This window comes from Fistularia commersonii, chromosome 1, assembly GCF_037954325.1.
Source record: "Fistularia commersonii isolate RoL2024-O1a breed Wild chromosome 1, RoL_Fcom_v1.0, whole genome shotgun sequence".
NCBI classification, from domain to species: domain Eukaryota; kingdom Metazoa; phylum Chordata; class Actinopteri; order Syngnathiformes; family Fistulariidae; genus Fistularia; species Fistularia commersonii.
In genome coordinates this window covers 26,223,163-26,244,657 of record NC_141284.1, presented here as the reverse complement: position 1 = coordinate 26,244,657, position 21,495 = coordinate 26,223,163, and the positions used below count along the sequence as shown (strand labels likewise).

Sequence of the window (21,495 nt, the reverse complement as noted above, 5' to 3'; positions counted from 1 at the left end):
CCCCCCCCAAGCGTCCCGGAGAGGTCTGAGGACGCCAGCCCAAACACATCCAGGATTTTACTAAAACGCCCGTCTTAAAAAAACCAAAACAAAACAGACAATTTGTGGCGAAAACATATCTGGTGATAGTCATTTTATTAATATTGATTAGAACTCTGGAAATGATCTGGTGTCGACTGGGGCTCGGAAATATGATGTAGAAAAAAGAAAAAAATTCAGAAGCTTTTTCTCTGACGATACATATCGCACAATCTGCACTGGTATGAAAAAGACGTGCTGTGCCACACACACACACACACACACACACACACACACACACACACACACACACACTCACTCACACACACACACACACACGTCACAAATTGGTGTTTTTCTTTTCCAGTAGTTTAACTCCACTTTCAATTTAAATGCTTGTGAAAGGCCTCTGGACGCAGCTGTGTTTGGAAAACCTTCGCAAACATTTACATTTTGACCCCATTTGACTTTTAAATGTATCATTTCCATGATGGGAAATTTCTAAAGACGAAAAAAAAAAAATGGATCCAAAGAGCCCTGTCATTTTCTGGCACCACTGACTTTTTGGGTGATTCATTTTTATGCGGCTTATTTAAAAAAGAAAAAAAAATTAAAGAAATTGGGCCGTTTCAGAGGGATTAGTTCGGAGAGAGTGATTTTTTTGTGTCAACATTTTATGCTCTGTAAATAATACACCATCTCCCCGGCTCAGATTCGTCTTAAGAGCCCTTTAACAAAGCGCATTGACTTGAAGGTCAGCAAATATCTGACCTCCTTTCGAACCCTCAGCCAGCAACCACCCGCCCCCCCCACTTGGGCCGAACGGGGCCTCGGCTCCGGGGCGTCCGCCGGACAAATGATATGTTTGCTAAAATACACCCGGGACGTCGAGCGCGTCGACGGGAGCGAGTGTAAATAAGCGTTCGGCCTCGGACTGAGACCGCACGACACGCTCACCTGCTCCGTCACGTGTTTCTACCTGCAGACGCGGCGCCGGAGGTCGGAAGGGTGTTCAGCGCCGGCCTCGCCGTCTCCATCCCTCCTGTGTTGCAGCATAAACAGTCCCTACGTGCGACCGTGTCAACAGTCGGCAGCGCGCGGGGGCTGATTTGACTTGGAAAGAGCTCTTTCCCGCATACGGCGGTCACGGACCGTTGCATGGGGATGGTAGTTTTGCTTCGACCGTATGTGAACCACATCACACGGACGTGACGATCGTACGCCCGCCGGGCCCCTCGCCGCCACCCCTCCTACTCCCATCCCCCAACCCGGCGGGCACCCGTCATCCATCACGTACCGTAAACGGTAGTTAGGAGCGGCCCCTCTGCCGTGAATGGACGCGGAGAAGAAGTCGTTACACGATTTGTTTTTGTTCGGTTTTGTTTTGTAACCTCAGCCGTGCCCAAAAAAAAAAAAAAAAAAAAAAAAAAAAAAAGGCCCCGGACTACTTTTCCTTCCCCGACGCGGGTCGAGCGCAGTTTCGCTGTGACTCACGCAGCCAATTTAAAATGTGGTCTGTTTTTTTTTTTTTTTTAATTGACACCAGTATTTAAAACAACAAAAAAAAAACAACACAAAAACAGAAACCGTGCCTTTTCCAAGTCTTACTCTCTCTGTTGTAGACTGTCAGTCAGCTTTATGGAGGCAGGGTTTGAAAGCGTAGTTTTTGAAATAAGGGCAGACACATGTTTATAATTAATTATGTTGAGTCTGACTTCAGTGTCATATGGTTATCTTTACTTCTCCACATGCAATCAGAAACAAGACGGCCATTACCAGAGGAACACGGCATGGGGAATAAAACACGCTCGCCGCGCGGCCTCACGCGTGTTCCTGCACACCGGACACATTTAAAAAAAAAAAAGCTGACAACAGCCAGAGTGTTTTCTTATGGCGACGTGGAGCCGACAGGTGAAAAAAACCCACTTAAGAAATAAAATATGAACCGGTTTGAAAAAAAAAAAGAAATTAAAAAAACAACCAAAAGGTCGCGCTCCATGCCTCTGGCGTGTGTACACGTACTTCAGCCCCCATTCAATCGCGGGTAAATCCCGCTTTGAATATTCATATTTTTTTTTCACGTCTCCCCTCGCCTGAAAGGCGGCGCTCCTCGGAATCATCGCGTACGTGTGACGGCCCGCCGAGGGGATTCGGAAAAAGACACTTGATTTACGATCAGCCGGGAATTCAGGTGAAGGGTGGCTCCTTCGCTCGGATACCGGCTATACGCCGCCGTGCATGTTACAAGCTGCCGGCAAACATTCGGCGCTCCATTACAGAAAGGACGATTTAAGCGCTTACGATTCCGTCACGGGCCTCGGTGTGTGAGTCTATCAGCGAGCGCCTCGGGGTGAAAAAACAGAAGCCGGGGGGAAACTCCCACACCGCTGACGGCTGTCAAGTGCCAACGTGGCTACGAATAAGACACGACCAGATGAGTCTCTCCCGAGAGCGGCCACCGGCCCTCGGGCTGTGAAACAGGTGTGTGAGTGTGTGTGTTTGCATGTGTGCGAAGCTGCATATTTGTCTAACTGGCAGAGAGGGAGAGAGAAAATGTGTGTGGTAAGCCCCCCCCCCCCCCCCCCCTCTCGTTCCTTCAGCCCATCCATTCTTTCAGCCACATTTGAATTTCTGGAGCGTTGTTGTTTCAGCTCGTGCTAAGCTACGCTCAGGTGCCGCCTTCCCGCCGCCGTGCAAGAGTTGACTTAATGAGGAGACACCCTCCCATAACGTAAAAAAAAAAAATGTTTTTAACATTACGGCTTAGATGGAAATCGTAGTTTATTTCCCATGATATTCCCCATTGCTGCTATTTTTTTTTTTCCCCACCCTAGAACACTAACGTTAAAATAAGTAACACCATCACTAACGTTGGGTATATTTTACCCAATATCCTGGATAAAATACAGTTTTCATCAATTTATAAATGGGCCGATGGGAGGGGGGAAACAAACATACAATTAACAACATCAGTGAGCAGCGTGAAGCGACCCAAGGACCCATAAAAGTCAGACAATGGCAACACAATTAAAATCACATGACAAGAATTGTGTGGGTGAAAATCACCCGACGTTAGTGTTCTAGGGTTTAATCAGATGACCTCAAAATATCGCCATTGTCCAGAGAAGAGGTCACAATAAGGCCCTCAGATGTGGCTCAAGCCGGTGACTAACTTTAAATTTTGGGTGAATAAAAATATCAGAAAGTGATTCAAATAGAAAAATAAGGGGAGCCGAGTATGTCTTTGTTTTGCGAGCGTCGGACGATGTCATTTTGACTTTCCGTTGAAACCCCGCCGATCCGATCCGCGATCGATCGGCGGACGGCTGCATCTCGGTTTATCACGTCGGGAAATGAATGGAGATGCCCGATAATTTGTTATCCTTTTCATTTATTGCCAAAACATGCAAGTCAGATGACTGTTTGTTTAAAACATAGATGTGAAACGACTCACTTGACAACCTCAAAAGACAGGTACAGTTCAGGGGAGGCACCAAAAAGTACTAGCTACCAAAAATATTTGGGAAAAACAAAAATAAAAACAGCCTAATAGGCCTTGAGTATGACTGTCTGTGTGTGTTTGTGTGTGTCTGTGTGTGTGTGTGTGTGTGTGTGTGTGTTGGGGGGGGTGCACACCCTTCAATATCAGGCACTTTTTGGGTTTATTTGAAATGTAAGGCAGCAACGTGGTTCTCCATCACAGTATATATTTGTGTGCATGTATGCGTGACTAAGACATGTACGTACAGATACTATGTACATATAAATACACACAGTACATATGTGTGTGTGTGCGTGTGTGTGTAGACTCCACCCTGCAGCGGTTATGTCCTGGATTGGACTTCAAACACCGCACGGTTTAACAGGGATGTATAATCTGGTCAGATCAGTCTGAGCGTGGCTCTTCGCGGCCCAGTGTGCGCTCATCATGGGATGGCAAGCGACGTGCGGCTCCACGCATCGTGAGCTTCGCATGGTTCCTGCGACTGTAGTGTAAACAAGAGCTTGCGATTTTCTCAGCTGCATCGAGCGATGAGCTCGCTATTACGAGGCATCAACCCGTTATTTGGTTTAAAACCCTGCAGCTGCACGGCGATGGTTAAAAAAAAAAAAAAAAAAAAAAAGGTCGTAGCGGTGACTTAGTGTTTTAAAGAGCAGAGTTGTGTAAAATAATCCTAAAAATGAAAGGTAACAATTCATATATTTGGGCTGGTTTCGCTCCAGAGTACTTTACTGGAGGACAGGGCATCTTCACGTGGATGCGCAGGCACCGAGGTGTGTTTCCATTCCCCCAGGCCTCGCTGTTCACCAGTTCTTCTGCAGCCATTTGGACACGTACTCGTAGACCAGCAGCATCACCGCTCCACCTGCAGACGCACACGGGAGAGGAAACCATTTTAAATTCCCCCGCTTTCCAGGGACACACACACACACACACACACACCGTGTGATAGCGGGAAAAAAATGCTGACACGCGGGCTTCGGTTCAGATCGAGGTTGTCGGGAATGCGCGGTGGCGATGAGGGTTGACACATCTGGTCGGACTACACAAACAGCACATCCTGAGCTATCGCCGAAATCCCTGCAGTGATGTTGTCAGATTGCTGATAACACGAGATGGAATTGTAAAAACATGTGGCGAAGCCTGTACTACCCGCGTTTGGGAAGCGCTGGCGGATTTCTTCCGTTTGTTTAATGTTAATCAGCAGTTCTCATTTGCACAAACAAGATACATGATTGAAGATACGTGATTGAGGCACGGCGGCGCGGCGATCGTCCTTGAAACCGAACATTCCCGGTTCGATTCCCGGCTCCTCCTGGTGTGAGTTAGAGGACACTCGACCTCTAACTTCTACCCCGGCTGCCAACCGCTCATGGTTCAGCCACGTTGGGTTAAATGCAGAGAAGAATTTCCCACAAGGGATTAATAAAGTATAATAAAAAAAAGGGACGACTCGAGCGCGCCGATAAAAACACATGTTTGGTGTTACCTGGTCCGAGCCTCATGATCTTGGGCACCAATCCCTTGTAGAGCGCCAAGTACCTGCGGAGCAGACAGCCGACGTTAGCGTTCACATCCCATCCCATAATCGCAAAAGGAAAAATAGGCTTTACACGGATAAGGTGGATGAATACGCTGCGATTTAAACGGCCGACACACAACTAGTCGTAAACTAGTGAACAACCAGATTCAAACGACGACATGATGAATAGCTTAACGGTTTCCCAATGCACTTAATTTAATGCTAATGCTATTAAAGACAAACAGAACCTATGTCACTTACCGACGTTAACGCACATAAAAACACTGAGCAGAAATAGATTAAAAAAAAAAAAACCTTAAGCTTGGGAGTCATAACAAAGGGCAAAAAGTTTCCAAAAACAACACAAATGAATGAAAGCGAATGGATCACACACTCCAATATGGCGTAAAACCAGGGAATGTAAACAAAGCGGATCATCCACTCCGCTAGCCCATTTAGTTCCTGAGCGAAATTTGTTTTGCCAAAAAATGCCGCACGTAGGAACGACGGAACAAGACTTGCTTCGTAAACTTACGGGAGACGGCGACGTAACCGAGAAACGCCGTAGGTCGAGGACGTCGTAAACCGAGGATTGTCTGTATTTGGGTTTTAAGACGGGCTTTTAAGAACGAGGTCGACTGAGGGGTCAAACGAGACGGTGGTGACGTTCAAGGACATCCCTTTGGAGGTTCTTTGGAGAACTGAGGTTCTCTCCCAAAAAATTGAGTGACTCAACAATTTGCCTCACAGCCAAAAAGGGGATGTGTGGGGGTTAATGATTAGAAAACACGCAAAACATAAGTTATTACTATTATTGGATTATTGCCTTCATGTTACAGGACATTCCTGTAATGAGAAGTTTCAGCGGGACCTGTTTTGCAGGGGGGTTGAGGGGCGGCGGTGGCAGGAAATCGCCGTCTCAGTCATTAAGAAGCCCGACAAAAGCGGGGCCCGAAATATCCCGCTTCCATCACCGGAGCCTGTTTCGCCGTTTCCGGGGGGGGGGTTATAACATTTGACATTCGCGGCATCTCGGCAGAATAAACAAAGCCATAACCGTAAATAGCGTCTCGGTCGGAGAACATTTTCACTCATTATTCTCTCCTGTGTGTGTGTGTGTGTGTGTGTGTGTGTGTGTGTGTGTCAGCCTGACTGTCTCGCACCCTGTCAGGTACACAGTTTGGGTCCAGTAGCGGCGAGTACCTGCACCCCCTTAATGCATTCAAGGTGATGAGCGGCTGGCTGCCTCCGCCTCGTGCTCCCTGCCCCGGCTCCCCGCTCGCCGCCCCCCCGCTCCCCGCCACTGACGGCGTTAATAAGGCTCGACCCACTTCCTCCCCGGCCCTCTGTCTGATTAGATTGACCCGAGGAGCGCAGCGCGGCTCGTTAGGGTCTGCTTAACAACGTCTCCCATAGGGACCACTAATTAGCAGGGACTGTGTTGTGTTAGAGCAGAGGACTGGATGCGGCGGCGGTGCGGGGGCTGACCGGAGTGTGTGTGTGTGTGTGTGTGTGTGTGTGTGTGTTGTGGGGGCAACCCCCCGGCGACCACAGCTTTTTTTTTTTTTTTTTTTTCCAGTACAGCTCCTGCAGCCGCCCCCGAGGCTCCCCGGCATCTGCGAACTACAAACGTCTCGAAGGTCGTCGGTGGAAAAGCATCGCTAACAGAACACGCGTCTTCTTCTTCTTCTTCTTCTTCTTCTTCTTTACCCGTCACTCTCGGCGCCTCTGAAAACATGCTAACGTTTACCGCCACGGTGACGGACCGCAGGCATTTGCGATCGCACATGTGCGGGTCTAACGTCACCGTTTTGTTTTTCAGCCCATCCCGACTTTGCACGGAGCCCCTCGCGTACTTCCCCTGTAGTCTGACACCGTCCGGCGTTGCACAACGCGACCCCGCTAACTCGTAGATGCAGCTGGTAGATTTGTCTTTCCTGACAGCCGCCTTGGCAGATAACCCACAATCAGTCGCTAACAAAACAAACTAAAAGCCTCATTAGCTCTTGGAAGCGAACGCCCCGTGAGGTCAATGACATTGGAAAAGAAATCAGAAAGATCTCCGTCTTACCCTTCGTATCAAGGCCCCTCCCAACCCCCCGCCCCCACCCCCCCTTTCGTACCCCTCCTCCCGGTACACCAGCGCCATGGTCTGGAAGCAGGTGCGGTACTTGATCTCCCCCGGCGTCGGCTGGGGGCCCTGGATGCGACTCTTGGCCACGTCGAAGGGGATGTTCACGCAGGAGGAGATGGTGCCCGACACCAGGCCGATGGCGAACTTCCTCAGGAACTCGACGGTGGGGTCCTGGCGGACGGCGCGACATGACACGTGGAGGTTACCACAATAAACATTTTACGCGTGACATTATGGCCAAGGGTGTGGAAGTGAAAGCTGAGGGAGAACACGAGGGAGACTTATGATTGCATGGCTGGCATGAAAGCCCCTGATCATTTTATGGTAGCGGGGGGCAGATTAGTGCTTCCTGACTGCGGTGCCGCCTTCTGATTGGCTGAACAGAAGCACATGTTCTCCGGAGAGCCAAGACAGAGGATTTATAAACAGGGTTCATGCAGACAGACTGGGGAGGCATATGGGGACAATTTGGGTAATTGGGCTGTGACTCGGCACAGGGGTATTACTGTACCAAAGAAGCCAAGGCTCCGAGAGCTCTGACAGCTAATTGGCCAGGATATTTTTACAAATGACAGCAGTCTCTCTGGTCCAGGCCTTCCTCAAGCGGCTGGACACCCCGAGAGCTGAGGTAAATCAACAGCTAATCCCACTTCTTCATTTTTTTTTTTTTTTTTCAAGTGGGCTGCGGGGGGAAAGGGGTAACATACCTCTGGCCTAAGTACACCCATCAACCGACTTCCTAACTGCCTTAAGCAAACATCTCCTCACACATCCACCCGTGAATGATGCCAGTGTGCTATCTATCTGCCTCCTCCGCGCCGCTCCGAAACGTCGATACGTCGCTCGGGGGGGGGGCCGGCTCGATTCGACGGCGAACGCGTTTGGAGTCGCGAGCTCATCGCTCATGTTGACCGCACACGGGCTCTGGAGAAGCGCCACGACCGCCGCGGGCCAGCGCGCCGTCAGACGCCACGATATTTATCCCGCGATGGCCCTCGTCGGTCTCTCGCGAGCGGGATCCCTCCGTCGACAGACGCGCGGACGGATTGTTCCCCGAAGCGGCGGCCGCAATCTAAGAACACAGCTATTTGAGTCATCCAGCCGCATAATTATCATTCACTGAGGACGACCACTTAGTTTCTCTGTGCATCGTACGTCACTGGAAAAATGTCGAAAATACAGCGGAGCCCGGGCCCCGGCTCTTGAAAATAGCGCCGTTGTCTGCTTCCAATTAGTTCATTGGAGTTAATCTAATGCCCCTGGTTTGTACATGTGGACCCGGCGTATGGTAACGTTTCCATTAAACAAAATTAACTTTTGTTTGGGCCGTCGCGTCGTGCCGGATGTGTAATCCGAAACTTCGAGGATGTTATGAAGAGCAAACAGACGAGGTATTAGGCGGGCGGCTCTTTTCTGATTTACACCCCCTCCGCTATTCCCCCCCTCGCCCGCCCCCCCGCCCCCCCGCGCCGCGGCAGTCAGGCTAACTTATCATAATGTCAGGGTGCCTGACACACGTGCGGATGGTGAAGCTCGGGGTTTCAAAAGTCGGGGTTACAAAACCTGAGGATTTGCATTTGCGGGCGAAAGCTAGGGATGAGGGACGCGATGCGATCGCCGATTTCGACCGGCGCGTTACCGAGCTGGTCGGAACGGCGTCCTTGACGTTGAAGTAGAAGCCGAAGTAGATCATGTTGAAAACTCCGTGGCGCCCCAGCGTCGACGTCAAGCCTTTATTCAGGCCCCTGAATCCGAAACCGTCCGCCTTGATGATGCGCCTGGCTTGGGCGAAGGAGGAAGGTTGCTGCGTCGGAGAGATGAAAATCGTTAAAAAAAACAAAAAAAAAACAAAAGCGTCACTTCGAGGGGGTTTCGCTTTCGGGCCGACCTCTTTGAAGGAATCTCTGTTGGCCTGGAGGCTGACTTTCACCACCTCGAACGGATTGACGACGACGGCCTCGGTCAAGCCGGCGCCCAGCCCCGCCGCAGACAGCGCCTGTTGGACACACACACACACACATAGATAACAAAACACTTCAGGACATCCGTGAGAAAAAAAACACAACACGCATTCGGGAAAACATCAAACATGCCGGCGTGACGGCAAACGTTCCCCCTCGCGAAGGTGCAAAATTATTTTTGTGTCACGGCGAAAAAAAAAAAAAAAAAAAAACCCTCCGGCGTTACAATAACACGGCCTTGCAATGCTACACGTATTAATGGCGTGCGCGTTTGAATGTACATGAACGTGTGCGTACGTGCGTTCTCCCGGAGGCGTAATGGGAACATGTCAGGAACGCGTCCGAAGCCCATTAGTCTTTCGGCGTCTTTATCCCGCTGTCAGAGGCCCCGGACCCATCCTCTTAGACATGCCTCGCCGTATTTACATAGCCGGCCAACCGGCCATGTTTGAATTCACTATTTGTATTATTACTGCGTGTGCATGTGTGTGTGTGGGCGCGCGCACGTCGGTGTCCTCGTTAATCAGCGTGAAGGCATTCAGCTGTGCCACCCGGAGAGGAAAAGCGAGAGAGAGCGAGATGCGTTCGGGGGGCGACGTGTAATTCACCGCCGCTAATGAACTTATGTGATTACGGTACTGGATAGGGAGGCCCTCCTCGGAGAGCGGGGTTAGAGGCCGACGAGGAAAAGGAGGAGGGAGGGACGAGGAACCGAGAGTGATGGATGGGACGGGTAAACATTCGTCCGCCGGTGTCTGCGAAAACAAGCCGAGGAGGTTAACGCCGCTCCGACTCCGAGGTACAGGTAAGCCATCCATCACGCCTGACACTTGGCTGCCAGCTGAATAGGCGCCGCGCCGGCCGCGCCTTTGCAATGACAGCGTGTCAATCCTACCGCTCTGACTCAATATAACTGAAACCAGATCGGTAAACAAGAATAAAACCCCTCGGGTGTTGCGTAACCCGCCCCGCAGACCGTCGAAGGGCCGAGCGAATGAAATGGCGCCGCCTTTCCCTTATTTGAATTTTTCGATGCGTTTTTATTGATTCTCGGTGCGTCCTGGTTAACTGGAAGTGAAAAAGCAGCTCTCGCGTCTCATAGGCTGCGGAATTAGAGCCACGATAAAGGTTAGTTATTTATTTGAAAGGAAAAACGGTTATGTTGGGTTGCGTTGGACCCGATTATCACAAATTTTAGTCTCACGTCCTTTATTTTCGGAGCAATACAAAAAAAAAACAACTTTATTCACTTTAAAATTAATGTAAAACTGCTTGACAACCAAGTGAGTTAATCAGAATTGCATTATTGTTAGTTTATAAAGCATTGACTTACACAATTACCATTACATGTATGTAAAAAATGTCTTTTTCATCACTTACTTACACTTTCTAACTGATGGTATAAACCACCTTGGGTGATCCCAAAGGATTTTGAGGAAGTGAATAATTATTTTGCTCATTTTTATTTGGTCACTTTACAGGCGAATGTGAATGAAGAACAAACTGTTTTGAACTTTTTATATATATACATATTTTTTTAAATAATTTATGTTCATTAACGCTTTATAAATGTGCCATAGTCGAGAAATGTTTCACAGGGTGAGGTTATCAAGGAGGATGTTAGCAAGAGAGAGATATAACTGAGACACACACACACACACACACACATGCGTATGCACAAGAAGAGCAGTCACTATAATTAACCCAATTTTTTAGTCTAACTGGAGAAGCTCAGGCTTGTGAGATCCCGACTCACACTCTCGCTGACGTTGTGTGATCACGTGGCGCGCAGCAGTGTGTCATTCCGATTATTCCATTTGTCAAGAGCTCGGCGTTTCATTTCATTTCTTTTTCAAACTACGCAAACGGAAAAATATCCCCATGTAATTACTTCCACTCCGTTCTGGGTTTATTAGCTACGCTAATTGGTCTTTTTTTTTTTTTTTCTCTCTCTCGACACACCTAACGCCTGAATGCCTGTGTCAGTCAGCTATGATTTATTTTAATCATTTTTATGTGCGCCGGCCGTGCTCACATCCAGGGTTGGGCCACTATAATCTTTTATTTTTTCGAATATTTTTTCCATTACAGTGAAGTGGATGAATATTCCGGTCAGTGCTATTGTAATGGGGATTGTCATTGTTTTTGCAACAGTGTGTGTGCGTGTGTGTTGATGCGTTACCAACATTTATAAACTCACTGGAAACTGCAAACTGACAGGAGGAACATTTACACAGCAGCGAAATTACCCCTGGTGGTGTTTGCCTCCGATACGCCTCACCAAGTGAGGTGTCGATTCCCCACGCAGGGGTGAAATGTTCTTCCTTGTTATGCACGTGTTTGCTTTTCAGGTGAGTGTGTGTGTGTGTGTGTGTGTGTGTGTGTGTGGGGAGCGGAGGGCACTCACCAGGCCGGGAGACAGAGGGGTCAGACCCAGCAGCTTCTTGTACTGCTCAAAGGTGAAAAACTGCAGGGGGAAAAAAAAAAAAAAAAAACGGAGGTCATATACCTGCATCTATATATAAACACAAGAGCCTTGTAGGCCGGCGGCGGCGGCGGCGGCGTGTCAGGTGCCTGAGGGCGTTAGCGTGTGTCCTGAATTTTCGTGCACGACCCGGAGAAACATCTGCAGATTTGTTTATCTGATTAAAAAGCTCGGCTTTAACCGGCTCTCGATTCCAGACAGTTTTCTAACTAAAAGATTTGCCCAATGTGAGCGGTTAAGCACATCCTCCTCTCCACGCCGGGGCTCGGAGCGCTACCAGCCGCCCCTGCCTCGCGTCGGTTACAGAGATGCTAAGCATATCATCTGTAAACAGTGGGTGATGGAAGTCAGGTTTGCTGGAAATGGCTTGTAAGTCAATATTTGGAGGGATGGCAGAGCAAATAGGAGTGGCTGCGGAGGCAGGCACGGAGGGGAGGTGTTGGCTTTTTAATCGCCGTGTGTGTGTGTGTGTGTGTGTGTGTGTGTTTGTGCTATGTACAAGGAGTGTTTTCACGTGGCAGCAGAGCGGCTCCAAGGGTAACCCGATCCTGGCGTTTTCCACGGAGGCGTCTGTGTGAACCGACGTGCAAGATTCCTACATCTCACCTTGACCGCCCTCTTCGGCGTCTCGGCCAGAATGGGGGGCAAAATTCCCTTGTAGAACCCGAAGATTCTGCGGAGAGAAAAGATAAATACTGACGGGGGCTGTATCGGGCGCGGGGTCGATATCAAGCTTGATTTTGGCCGCCGTCGTAAGTCGACGGGTGATGAGATCGGTCACCGGGGCGACTGTTCCGTCTGAAGCGGCGCCACGGGAAAAGCCGCCAGAGAGACGGGGTTTTTGAAAGACAAGGGGGAAAAAAAAATAAGGAAAGACCAGAAATAAGGCTTTGCCGTTTCTGCCTCCAGGTGCAGATGACATCAATGTCTCTCCAGAAGACCTGGAAAGAAGATACTAACAACCGGGATTTATTTTGGGGGAATATCGTGACGTCACAGTGACGTTTGTAGCGGTGTCATAGCTTTTTTTTTATGTCGGCTCGTAATCTTCCTTAAAGACGCTTGGATGCGGTTTCTCTCCGCGGCAGCAGCAGCTGCGAAACGAGCGGCTATCCGAGTCCGATCTGAGCCAGGCGCCGTCCTGTTTTTTTTTTTGGCCAAATTATTAAAAAAAAAAAAAAAAAAAAAAAAAAAAAATTACCTCAATGCGTTCTTGGGATATCACGTTAGCGAGAGTATAACAGATGGACGGCCGGGAAGGCTTTCGCTGAGAACATAACGTTCAGACGCGACGTGCAAGAGGGCATTTTCTTTCCAGATACGACTCAGAAGGGAATAAAATGTCACCAGAACAGGAAATCCGGAAAAGTACAGAGAAAACAATGGTCGTTCTCACACTTATTTTGCGGAAGAAGCTTTTCAGACAGTGTTTTGCGTGTGTCCGGACAGCAGAGAAACGAAGGACCTAAAACATTTGTAGCTCTCACTCCGAAATGCGGTCTTCTTCCAGTTCGAAGTGCCTGGCGACGGGTGGAAATCATAATCCACAACCATTACCAGGTGCTTCTCATGGACCGTGGACTGCCATTTTTCAAAATAAATCTATTGTTGTTGCCGGTTCAGCTGTATTCTTGCTACAAATGGACAGAATCAGGGAGAAATGGAGCGATAAATCTACGCCTCAAAGGGGGTTCCAGGGTCTTAAAATAAGCGCGGCGTGAGCTAAAGGCGGAGTTCCTCACACGGCGAAGAAGCGAGAACCGATCTGATAGTCAATGGTTGTCATTCCCGCCATGCGGAGCAGGAACGCTGTGGCAACTTGGCTCTCCACGTCGTCTTCATCTTCTGGGTCCCATCTTTTTGCGTCACACAAATCTAAGGCCTCCCCAGGTGGAGTTCCTGCAACAGAATTCAAGCTGGACGCTTCTCAGAACGGAGCTCTGAGAACTTTTTCTGTCCGAAAGCGTCTGTTCTAGAAGCCCGATGACTCGGGCCGATGAGGGTAGGAGATAACCGATGTTGGTCATGTGATAATTTTCTGAAACTGCCACCTAAGTCAACAACATAAGATAAGATAAGGACAACTTTATTAATCCCGAAGGAAATTGCTGTGCCAGAGTTACAGAAAATATAACAGTAATAAATATTAAAAAGAAAAGGCAGAATTAGAAATAAAATAAACTATAAACTATAAAGTGTCTCAGTGAAACTATAAAGTGTCTTAGTAAACAAGTGATAAAACTATAAGCGTCTTAGTAACAAGTGAGGTAAGGAGTGCACAATCGTATGATAGAAGGAAAAATTGTAGTGTACTGTTATGAAATGAAATATTGCACAGTTCTGAATATTGCACAGTGAAATGAAATATTGCACAGTTTTTTTTTGTTTTTTTTTTAGGTTAAAGATAGGTTTTTATGGTTGCCGGCGGCTGAATGGAGAGGAATTAAAAAGTCTGATCGCCTCAGGGAGGAAAGACCTCCTGTGGCGTTCAGTGGAGCTCCTCGGTGGTATCAGTCTACGGCTGAAAGAGACATCTTAAGAGATTAAGAGACATCTTAATGTTGTCAAATCGCCGAGATTTCTAGAGTTGAGCTCTCCAGCGAAATCACCCGGCGTTCCGGTCGTTCCATGCAGAACTGCAGGAATGGAATCGCTAACGTTTCCGAACGGAGGCTCCAAAGACAAACTCGAACCCTGGGGAGTGAGTTTACGCTATTAGGCAAAATAAACCACAGGGATGCGTCTCGAAAAACAGCGGAAAATGACTCAGTTTAATCTTTTTTGACCTTGAGGAACGCCTGGGGAAGCGGTCGGACGTTCAACTTTACTCACGCTCACGCAAACTATGGTTTTAGTGATGCAAACAGACAGGAAAATACTTTTGTGTGAGTTATTTATGTATTTATTTATGTAAACCAGCAATCAACTCAGGTGATAATCCGGGAGAAAAATAGTTATTTACAGGGTGAATGTTGCTTGGCTTGTTGGGCCTGTGCTGATTCCTTTCTAACACATGCATTATTATTATATATTTGATCAAATTTACCACTCGATAGAAGGAATGAATATACTGATTGAACAATGTAGTGTGACCTGCTTGTAAATACCTGGATTTGGACTTTTAGATGGAAAACAATGATAGGAGTGTGTTTTCTGTTTTGCTAAGAAAGCACCAAGTGTGTTTCGTATACATTAAGAAATGCATACATCTGCACTCTCCGCATCTTCCCCGCGTCGTAGATAACACAAGGGCGGCCAGGAGACGTGACGTTCGTCACAGCAATTCCAGCAAATTAATTTCCCCGGATATAATTTTGCAGCTTTTTGAAGCCGAAAGAACCCCCCTCGTCAAATAAAAAGCGGCGTGAGGCGGCAACCAGGAAGTGCCGCGACAAGCATCGGATGCCAACCGGTCAATGGTTGTTGTGTTGATAACAAACTGCCAACAGCAAACTATTTTGGTCGTGCTCTCATTCCTCCTTCGTGTTGTTTTAGAGGGACGGCCTCGCAGGGAAACAGGTAGAACTGGTCCAAATCTTTAAACAGAAGAAACTGAACACTATATCCCCTTACGTTTTGGGACCAACGCCAACGTTCGTGGGATTACAGAAGGAAAGTCGGTACGGTAAAGTCCCCCAGGATAATCCTTACCGATGCTAGCCGCGGGGAAAATCGCACGACAACGCCAACCGTGGTGTCGATTTAGATCCAACACTGGCCAATGGGAAGAGCCGGAGGGCCAGACGAGAGGCGAGTCAGGGCCACGGACCCAATTTATGGGTTGGTTCGGTGTAGAAATGACAAACCAGCAACGTGAAATGATCGCGACGTTACGTGAGGAACGTGTCTCTTTTCGAAACGTTTACCTTCTTTCGTCGAATAACCATATCTCGACGCGATCGATGACGCGAATTCGTCCGGCGGCGTTATAAACTGGGAGAAAAGAAACGAGAGCGAAAAGGATCGAGGCGTAAAGTGACAGAAAAAAAAAAAAAAAATCCAAACAATAAACAGGATGTGACCAAGTAACCAAAAAAAAAAAAAAAAAGTTGATTTTAATCCAGGAGCCAATAGAGAATGTTGGTGTTTTGCAGGTGGAGGAGGCGAGTTGGCGGAGTGTATTGACGGTGAACACAGGCCTGGCGTGACCGAGTGTATCCTGTGAGCCGCCAGCTCGTGTTGTGGCAACACTCCCTACGAGTCAACACAGATGAAACTGGTTGATCGGGGCGCAAGCGTAAATATTTTTGCTGCTGGCGCCCATTTTCACAAAATATAACCCCCCCGCTCGTTCCACCCCGCGAGGTGAGGGTCGGGGGCGGGGCCGGGGTTGACGGGCGGCTTTCGAAAACGGCAGTGAACCGCGGCTAATTATTAAACACTTGTCATCGGGTGACAGAGACCGACCTATTTCATCAACACCTGAAGTTGCAAAGGTGGCGGCGGCTGTGGGCGATGCGGCGGCGGCGGCGGCGGCGGCAGGAAATCTCCCCCCCGAGAGGCAGGATTAAACCCTCGTTTGTAAAAACAAGGCGATTTGAGCCAGACGGAAGGCCAGCGCCTCTGCTCTCTGCGTCCATGCAAATGGCGACCGCAGGTTTCCCGGGTGTGGTCAGGCCGCGGGGGCCTCCAGGTGACGGAGGAGGATGAAATTTGTTACAGGACAAATATGGCCGCCATTTGAATCCTAATTTGTTTCCCAAAGTCAAGTCGACCTCGGGACCCTCCTTGGCTTTCCTAAACAAATGGTCTCCTGATAGTGAGCGGAGGAGCGGCGCGGCGGGTACTTACCATTTTGTCTTTCATTTCCATAAACCTTTCCTTTTTTTTTTTTCTTTAACAGCCGCCACCCGTCTGGGCGGCGGACGGCCGCGGCACGACCTTTTCTGACTCCCATGTGAAAGAAGATGTTCACCCCCTGACCCGCCCCTCTACCGCATCGCCGCCGACGCTGTTGACTCACAACACTGCGACGGGGATCCACGGGGAAATACGATCCGCTCTCCCCGCCAGGAATCGTCGAACACGTAAACAACACACATGCTTCATCTGCAAATACGTTTACTTTCCCAGTATCTGCCGTAACCTTGACACTGACCGCCGCCAATACAACTAATCGTCCAGTGTATTGATGACCATGTGTATTTTTAGTCATCTGTACACGTTAATGTTTGAGGTAGCAGGCTGAGAAAGGTGCGCGCACACACACACACACACACACATACACAGACACACACACGTGGGCTGGTGGGTTGGGATTGAGAGACAGGATTATTGCTGTGGCAACGTGAGAACAATGTCAAGCCTCATATCCCGTGGCATCTCAGCTGAGTGGCGCGGGTGTGTGAGGGCGTCCTGGCTCACTCACACACACACACACACACACACACACACATGCACACACGCACACACACACACGCACACACTCTCGTGGTCACTGTCAGCAAAGGTAATTTTTTTTCCCACAGAGGCCATATTTTATAATTAATGTAACCTTCACCTGAACGCTTCCTTTTCTTATGACAGCAATATTCCTTTAGCCTGGATCAGAGAATCCCAACCCTTTCCCAAATATAAATTGATAAACTCGAATTTTTAGGATGTTCCGGTCACTGTTTCCAAGATCATGTTTGACATTCACGCATCACTTGAACATCCTAGTGGAGTTCCCCTCAGCTTCCCGATACTTGGACTCTAGAAAAGTCTCTGAAAAATGTCAACAACGTAAAAATTACAGTTGGAAATGAGAATCACGGATGCCGATCAAAATCCCTCCCCCACTGATATCCGAGTTTGCATGTCCTCCCCGTCTCTTTGTGGGTTTCCTCCGGGTTCTCCTGATCCTCCTGCGGAATCACCAATCCATATATTATCTCATCCTTCTCCTGGATGCTGGACATTCAGGACGGCTCAACAGCGGCTGCACTTCCTGAGGACTCCGAGGAGGTTCGGCGTGTCACCTAAGATCCGCAGCAACTTTTACAGCTGCGTTGTTGAGAGCATCCTGAGTGGCTGCATCGTCGTGTGGTACGGCCTGTGGCGAGTGGTAAAGACTGCAGAGAGGATCACCCCCACAACCTTCTCTGCAGGGCATCTACCACCGTAGAGTCCACAGGACGACCTCCTCCGTCGCCAAGGACCAGGCCCGTCCCCAACACGGACCATTCACACTCCTACCCGGAGGTATAGGAGTGTGAAAGGTAGACCAACACAATTAAATAACTTGTTCTACCCGACTGCCATCAGGCTTTTAAACAGCTGATTCTTCTTTTTTCCACACCATAAGGCGCACTGGATTATAAGGCGCACCTTCAATGAATGGCCTATTTTAAAAAAAAAATCATATATAAGGTGCATCGCATTATAAGGCGCATAGAATAGAAGCTTGGAGTGGCTGGGGTTGCGTTATGCATCCGCTAAATGGAGCTGCGCTAAAGGGAATGTCTATAAAACAGTCAGATAAGTCAGTCAAACTTTATTACTAGAATATAAACCAATGTTCTGACAACTCGGTTCACTCCTAAAACAAGTTAGTGCAATCACAATACGGTACCGTATGTACCAATAGCTCTTCCAGTATTTGCGCCGCCTTATTTGAAAACAATATATTTCCAACTCCATTTGTCACAGTTCAAAGCATTTCATAAAACACAAGCATCAAGAAGGACTGCCTCTAAGTTCATTGATGTTCATGTTGCTAGCTAGCTAGCGCTGTTGCCTTCATTGGAATAGTGACTGCAGAGACGCTTCTACTTGCTGCCCTCTGTTCAACAACCCAATATTCAAGTTTGTCCTTTAACTGTAACCATCTCGCTTTGTTTCCTCGGAAACTCTGTTTAGTCTTCTTTACTTGGCGCGGGTCATATTGTCGCTTCCTCCACTTCCGTAAAATTGATTTGTTAATTTTTAATTCTCTCGCTGCTGCTTCATTCCCGCGTTCTACAGCGTGACTGATCGCCTTGAGTGTAAACTCTGCGTCGTAAGCTTGTCTCTTGAAAGGAAAGGAGCCAATTTGGGGTCTTTATGCACACACATGTGGTGTGGGACTGGAAGTCCCCTTTACCGTTTTAACCGCTGCTACTTTGGCGACGGGCGTGCACACACACACACGCACACACACACACACACACACACACACACACAAATGGAAATGAAAACGCAGGCTTCTCGCAGTCATATATCCCAGCATGCACAGCGCGCTACTTCTATGGGATAAATGGAGTTGGCGGCTGCTTCCCGTAGTTGCGAAACCTCTTGCGGCTCAATATTGATCCATATATAAGGCGCACTGGATTATAAGGCGCACTGTCCCTTGTTGAGAAGACTAAAGACTTTTAGGCGCGCCTTATAGTGCAGAAAATACGGAACATGTAAAGCAGGGGTGCTCACACTTTTTCACCATGCAAACTACTTTTAAAATGACCAAGTCTACCCGTAACAAAAATGCAGAACATTCTTTACAACATACAATGTATGTCGATGTACCTTGCACAATCGCATGAGCCAATGTTGGACAACACAAAATAATGATGTATATTTTCACGACTATAAAGCGCACATAAAAGTCTTCGATTTTTTTCAAAATGTGCGGCGCGCCCTATAGCGCAGTGCGCCCTGTGTGTGTTGTCGTTGTACTGTGGACGTAGTAGAGAACACCATGAGAACTTTAAAGGGGGAAGTGTGGGCGTTGATTGTATATAAAAGAACGGGTGTGTGCGTTACGCAGAACATTGCTGTTTTAAAAACCCTGAAAATGGCAGAGACACACTCATGAAGCACAGTTTAAACTTAAAGCCATCAGCTACGGAGCATGGAAATCGAGCAGCCGCGAGAGAATTTAAGATTAATGAATCGATGATCCGCAAGTGGAGGAAGCTGGAAAACGAGCTCCGACAGGTCGAGAAGACGCAGCCGAGTTTCCGCGGACGTAAGACCAGGTGGCCCGAGTCGGAGGAAAGACTCGAGCAGCCGATTGTCGAGCAAAGAACGAGTGGGAGAAGCATTTCGACGGTCACCATTCGACTAAAACTAGTAACGCGAGCAGAAGAAATGAAAAATGACACAATTCCAAGGAGGTCCGTCTCGGTGCTTTCGTTTCATGAAACATGCCTTTTAGTACCTTGCGCCTTACGGTCGTGAAAATACGGTACATTTTTTTTGTCGTGACCCACGTTCACTCTGACGACTTGCACTGAATTGAATGATAGTCCGCACAGTAGCTGCTGACGGGCGGCCCTCTTAACAATGACGCGACTCACCCAGAACAACGCTTTGGTCGCGGCTTCCGACAACTGGGATTTTAGTTGCTTCACTTTTTCCTTTCTCGGCTCGCTTTTCGGCAGGACGTCCGTGTCGTATTTTCAACGAACTGTCCGAAAATGCCGCTCCAGATTACACCTCTTCGGTATTGCGATGTTAAACCGGCAGATGAGGCGAACGCACTTCGCAAAATGTCATCATGAAAAAAAAGCCCTCCTCCAATTCCGTATGAAAGTGATACGTTTTTGTCTTCCTGGTCCGGCTCCCCTACTCATTTTAAAGTCTTTCTTAAGTTTACGAGTAAAAAACCAAGGGCTAGGGAGGTAACTTTTTGCCGCACTTGGCGCCGTAGTTTGTGCACGTGCAGTGACCTCAGTGTCAGGAAAGATCAGATGTCATCTGACTGGCTGAGTGCACTCATCCTTGCACCTGCACACCAAGCTGCACTCAAAAGTCACTGTTCTATTGCACCGTTCATATTCATATCTATAATCATATTTATAAGAGTGTTTACACTCTTCCTATCAGCACATATCCAAATTTCACTGTACACGGAAACACGTTTCTGGACTGTACATGTGACAATAAGCGCTTTAAATCTTGGAGCCTATCGAGAGGCAGGGATCGCCGGTCGATCGCGGGGCCACAAACTACAATTCGGTCATCAGGATGATTTTTCAATTTTTTTTCCGATTCCCCCTCTGCATGTTTTGGGTGGCGCCCCGTTGCAAAAACATGCAGCACGTTAAATAGACTGTGAATAGTTGTATGTCTCTTTTTGTGACTGAGGTGCACGTTCTCACTCCCAAGCCTGCTTCACATGCCCACGCACCGGAACACCCGCCTTGCAACGCCATTTTTCGGAAAAGCATGTGTTATCCGCTGCTGCGTTTTCTTATTTAAACAGAAAGATGTGGAAAATACAGTAAATTCGGGACTATAGAGCTCACCTTTATGTAGGCGGCACCTACTCATTTTTAAAAGAAAAAAGAAATTGTACATAAATAAGCCGCACCTGTCTATAAGCCGTAGGTGTCTCCGTTGAAACATGAGATATTAACGCAGCAAAATATTGCAGGAAAGATTTCTTTTGGAATACTATTAATTAAATAAATGACGGTAACATCTACAACTACATAACGCAAATCCTTTTTTTCGGAACAGATGCCGAACAGCAGGTCTATTTGACGGATCGCTTTCGACTCGAAAGCTGCATCAAATGTATTTCGGCGTGTCTTTTTCATGATGGGTGTGTGTGTGTGTGTGTGTGTGTGTGTGTGCAAAAAGCGCAAAATGGCTGATCTGAAGAATTATCGTAATTGCGAGTGGGTTTGCTGACACAGTTCCATTTGTTCACTGTGACGGCGTTGGCAGAAGGAAGCTACCTGTAATTACCGTATAAAAAGCCATAAATTAGCCGCAGTGTTGTAAAAGCCACAGTTCTCAAAGCGTTTAAAAAAAAGTAGCGGCTTATATGCCAGAAATTACGGTACAAACTCTACTGTTATATAGATTAGGTTTAGATACCGATGTTGATGTAGACATGAAACTCTTCCTCCAAAAATGACGAGATGTTCTAGATGTGTTTTACTGAGGATCTTGTCGCAAAGCGCT

The 21,495-nt window shown here is 48.0% G+C and overlaps 1 protein-coding gene across 2 annotated transcripts in view; it reads right to left on the bottom strand.

Annotated features, from left to right (window-relative positions):
* Nucleotides 1-3,389: 3,389 nt before the first annotated feature.
* slc25a21 (solute carrier family 25 member 21) overlaps nt 3,390-21,495 on the bottom strand; it is a 111,534-nt gene continuing 93,428 nt past the window's right edge. The window contains exons 1-8 of one of the 2 annotated variants that reach the window (XM_086156902.1): nt 13,365-13,418; nt 12,229-12,295; nt 11,545-11,604; nt 9,065-9,172; nt 8,816-8,980; nt 7,166-7,347; nt 5,010-5,062; nt 3,390-4,385 (exon numbers count right to left, since the gene is read on the bottom strand). In XM_086156902.1, the coding sequence (XP_086013028.1) occupies nt 4,324-4,385; nt 5,010-5,062; nt 7,166-7,347; nt 8,816-8,980; nt 9,065-9,172; nt 11,545-11,604; nt 12,229-12,295; nt 13,365-13,417 (750 nt within the window). In that variant the 5' untranslated portion in view covers nt 13,418 and the 3' untranslated portion in view covers nt 3,390-4,323. Of the gene's footprint in view, nt 4,386-5,009; nt 5,063-7,165; nt 7,348-8,815; nt 8,981-9,064; nt 9,173-11,544; nt 11,605-12,228; nt 12,296-13,364; nt 13,419-21,495 lie in introns of those variants that run through there. The other variant, XM_086156895.1, reaches the window with a different exon arrangement.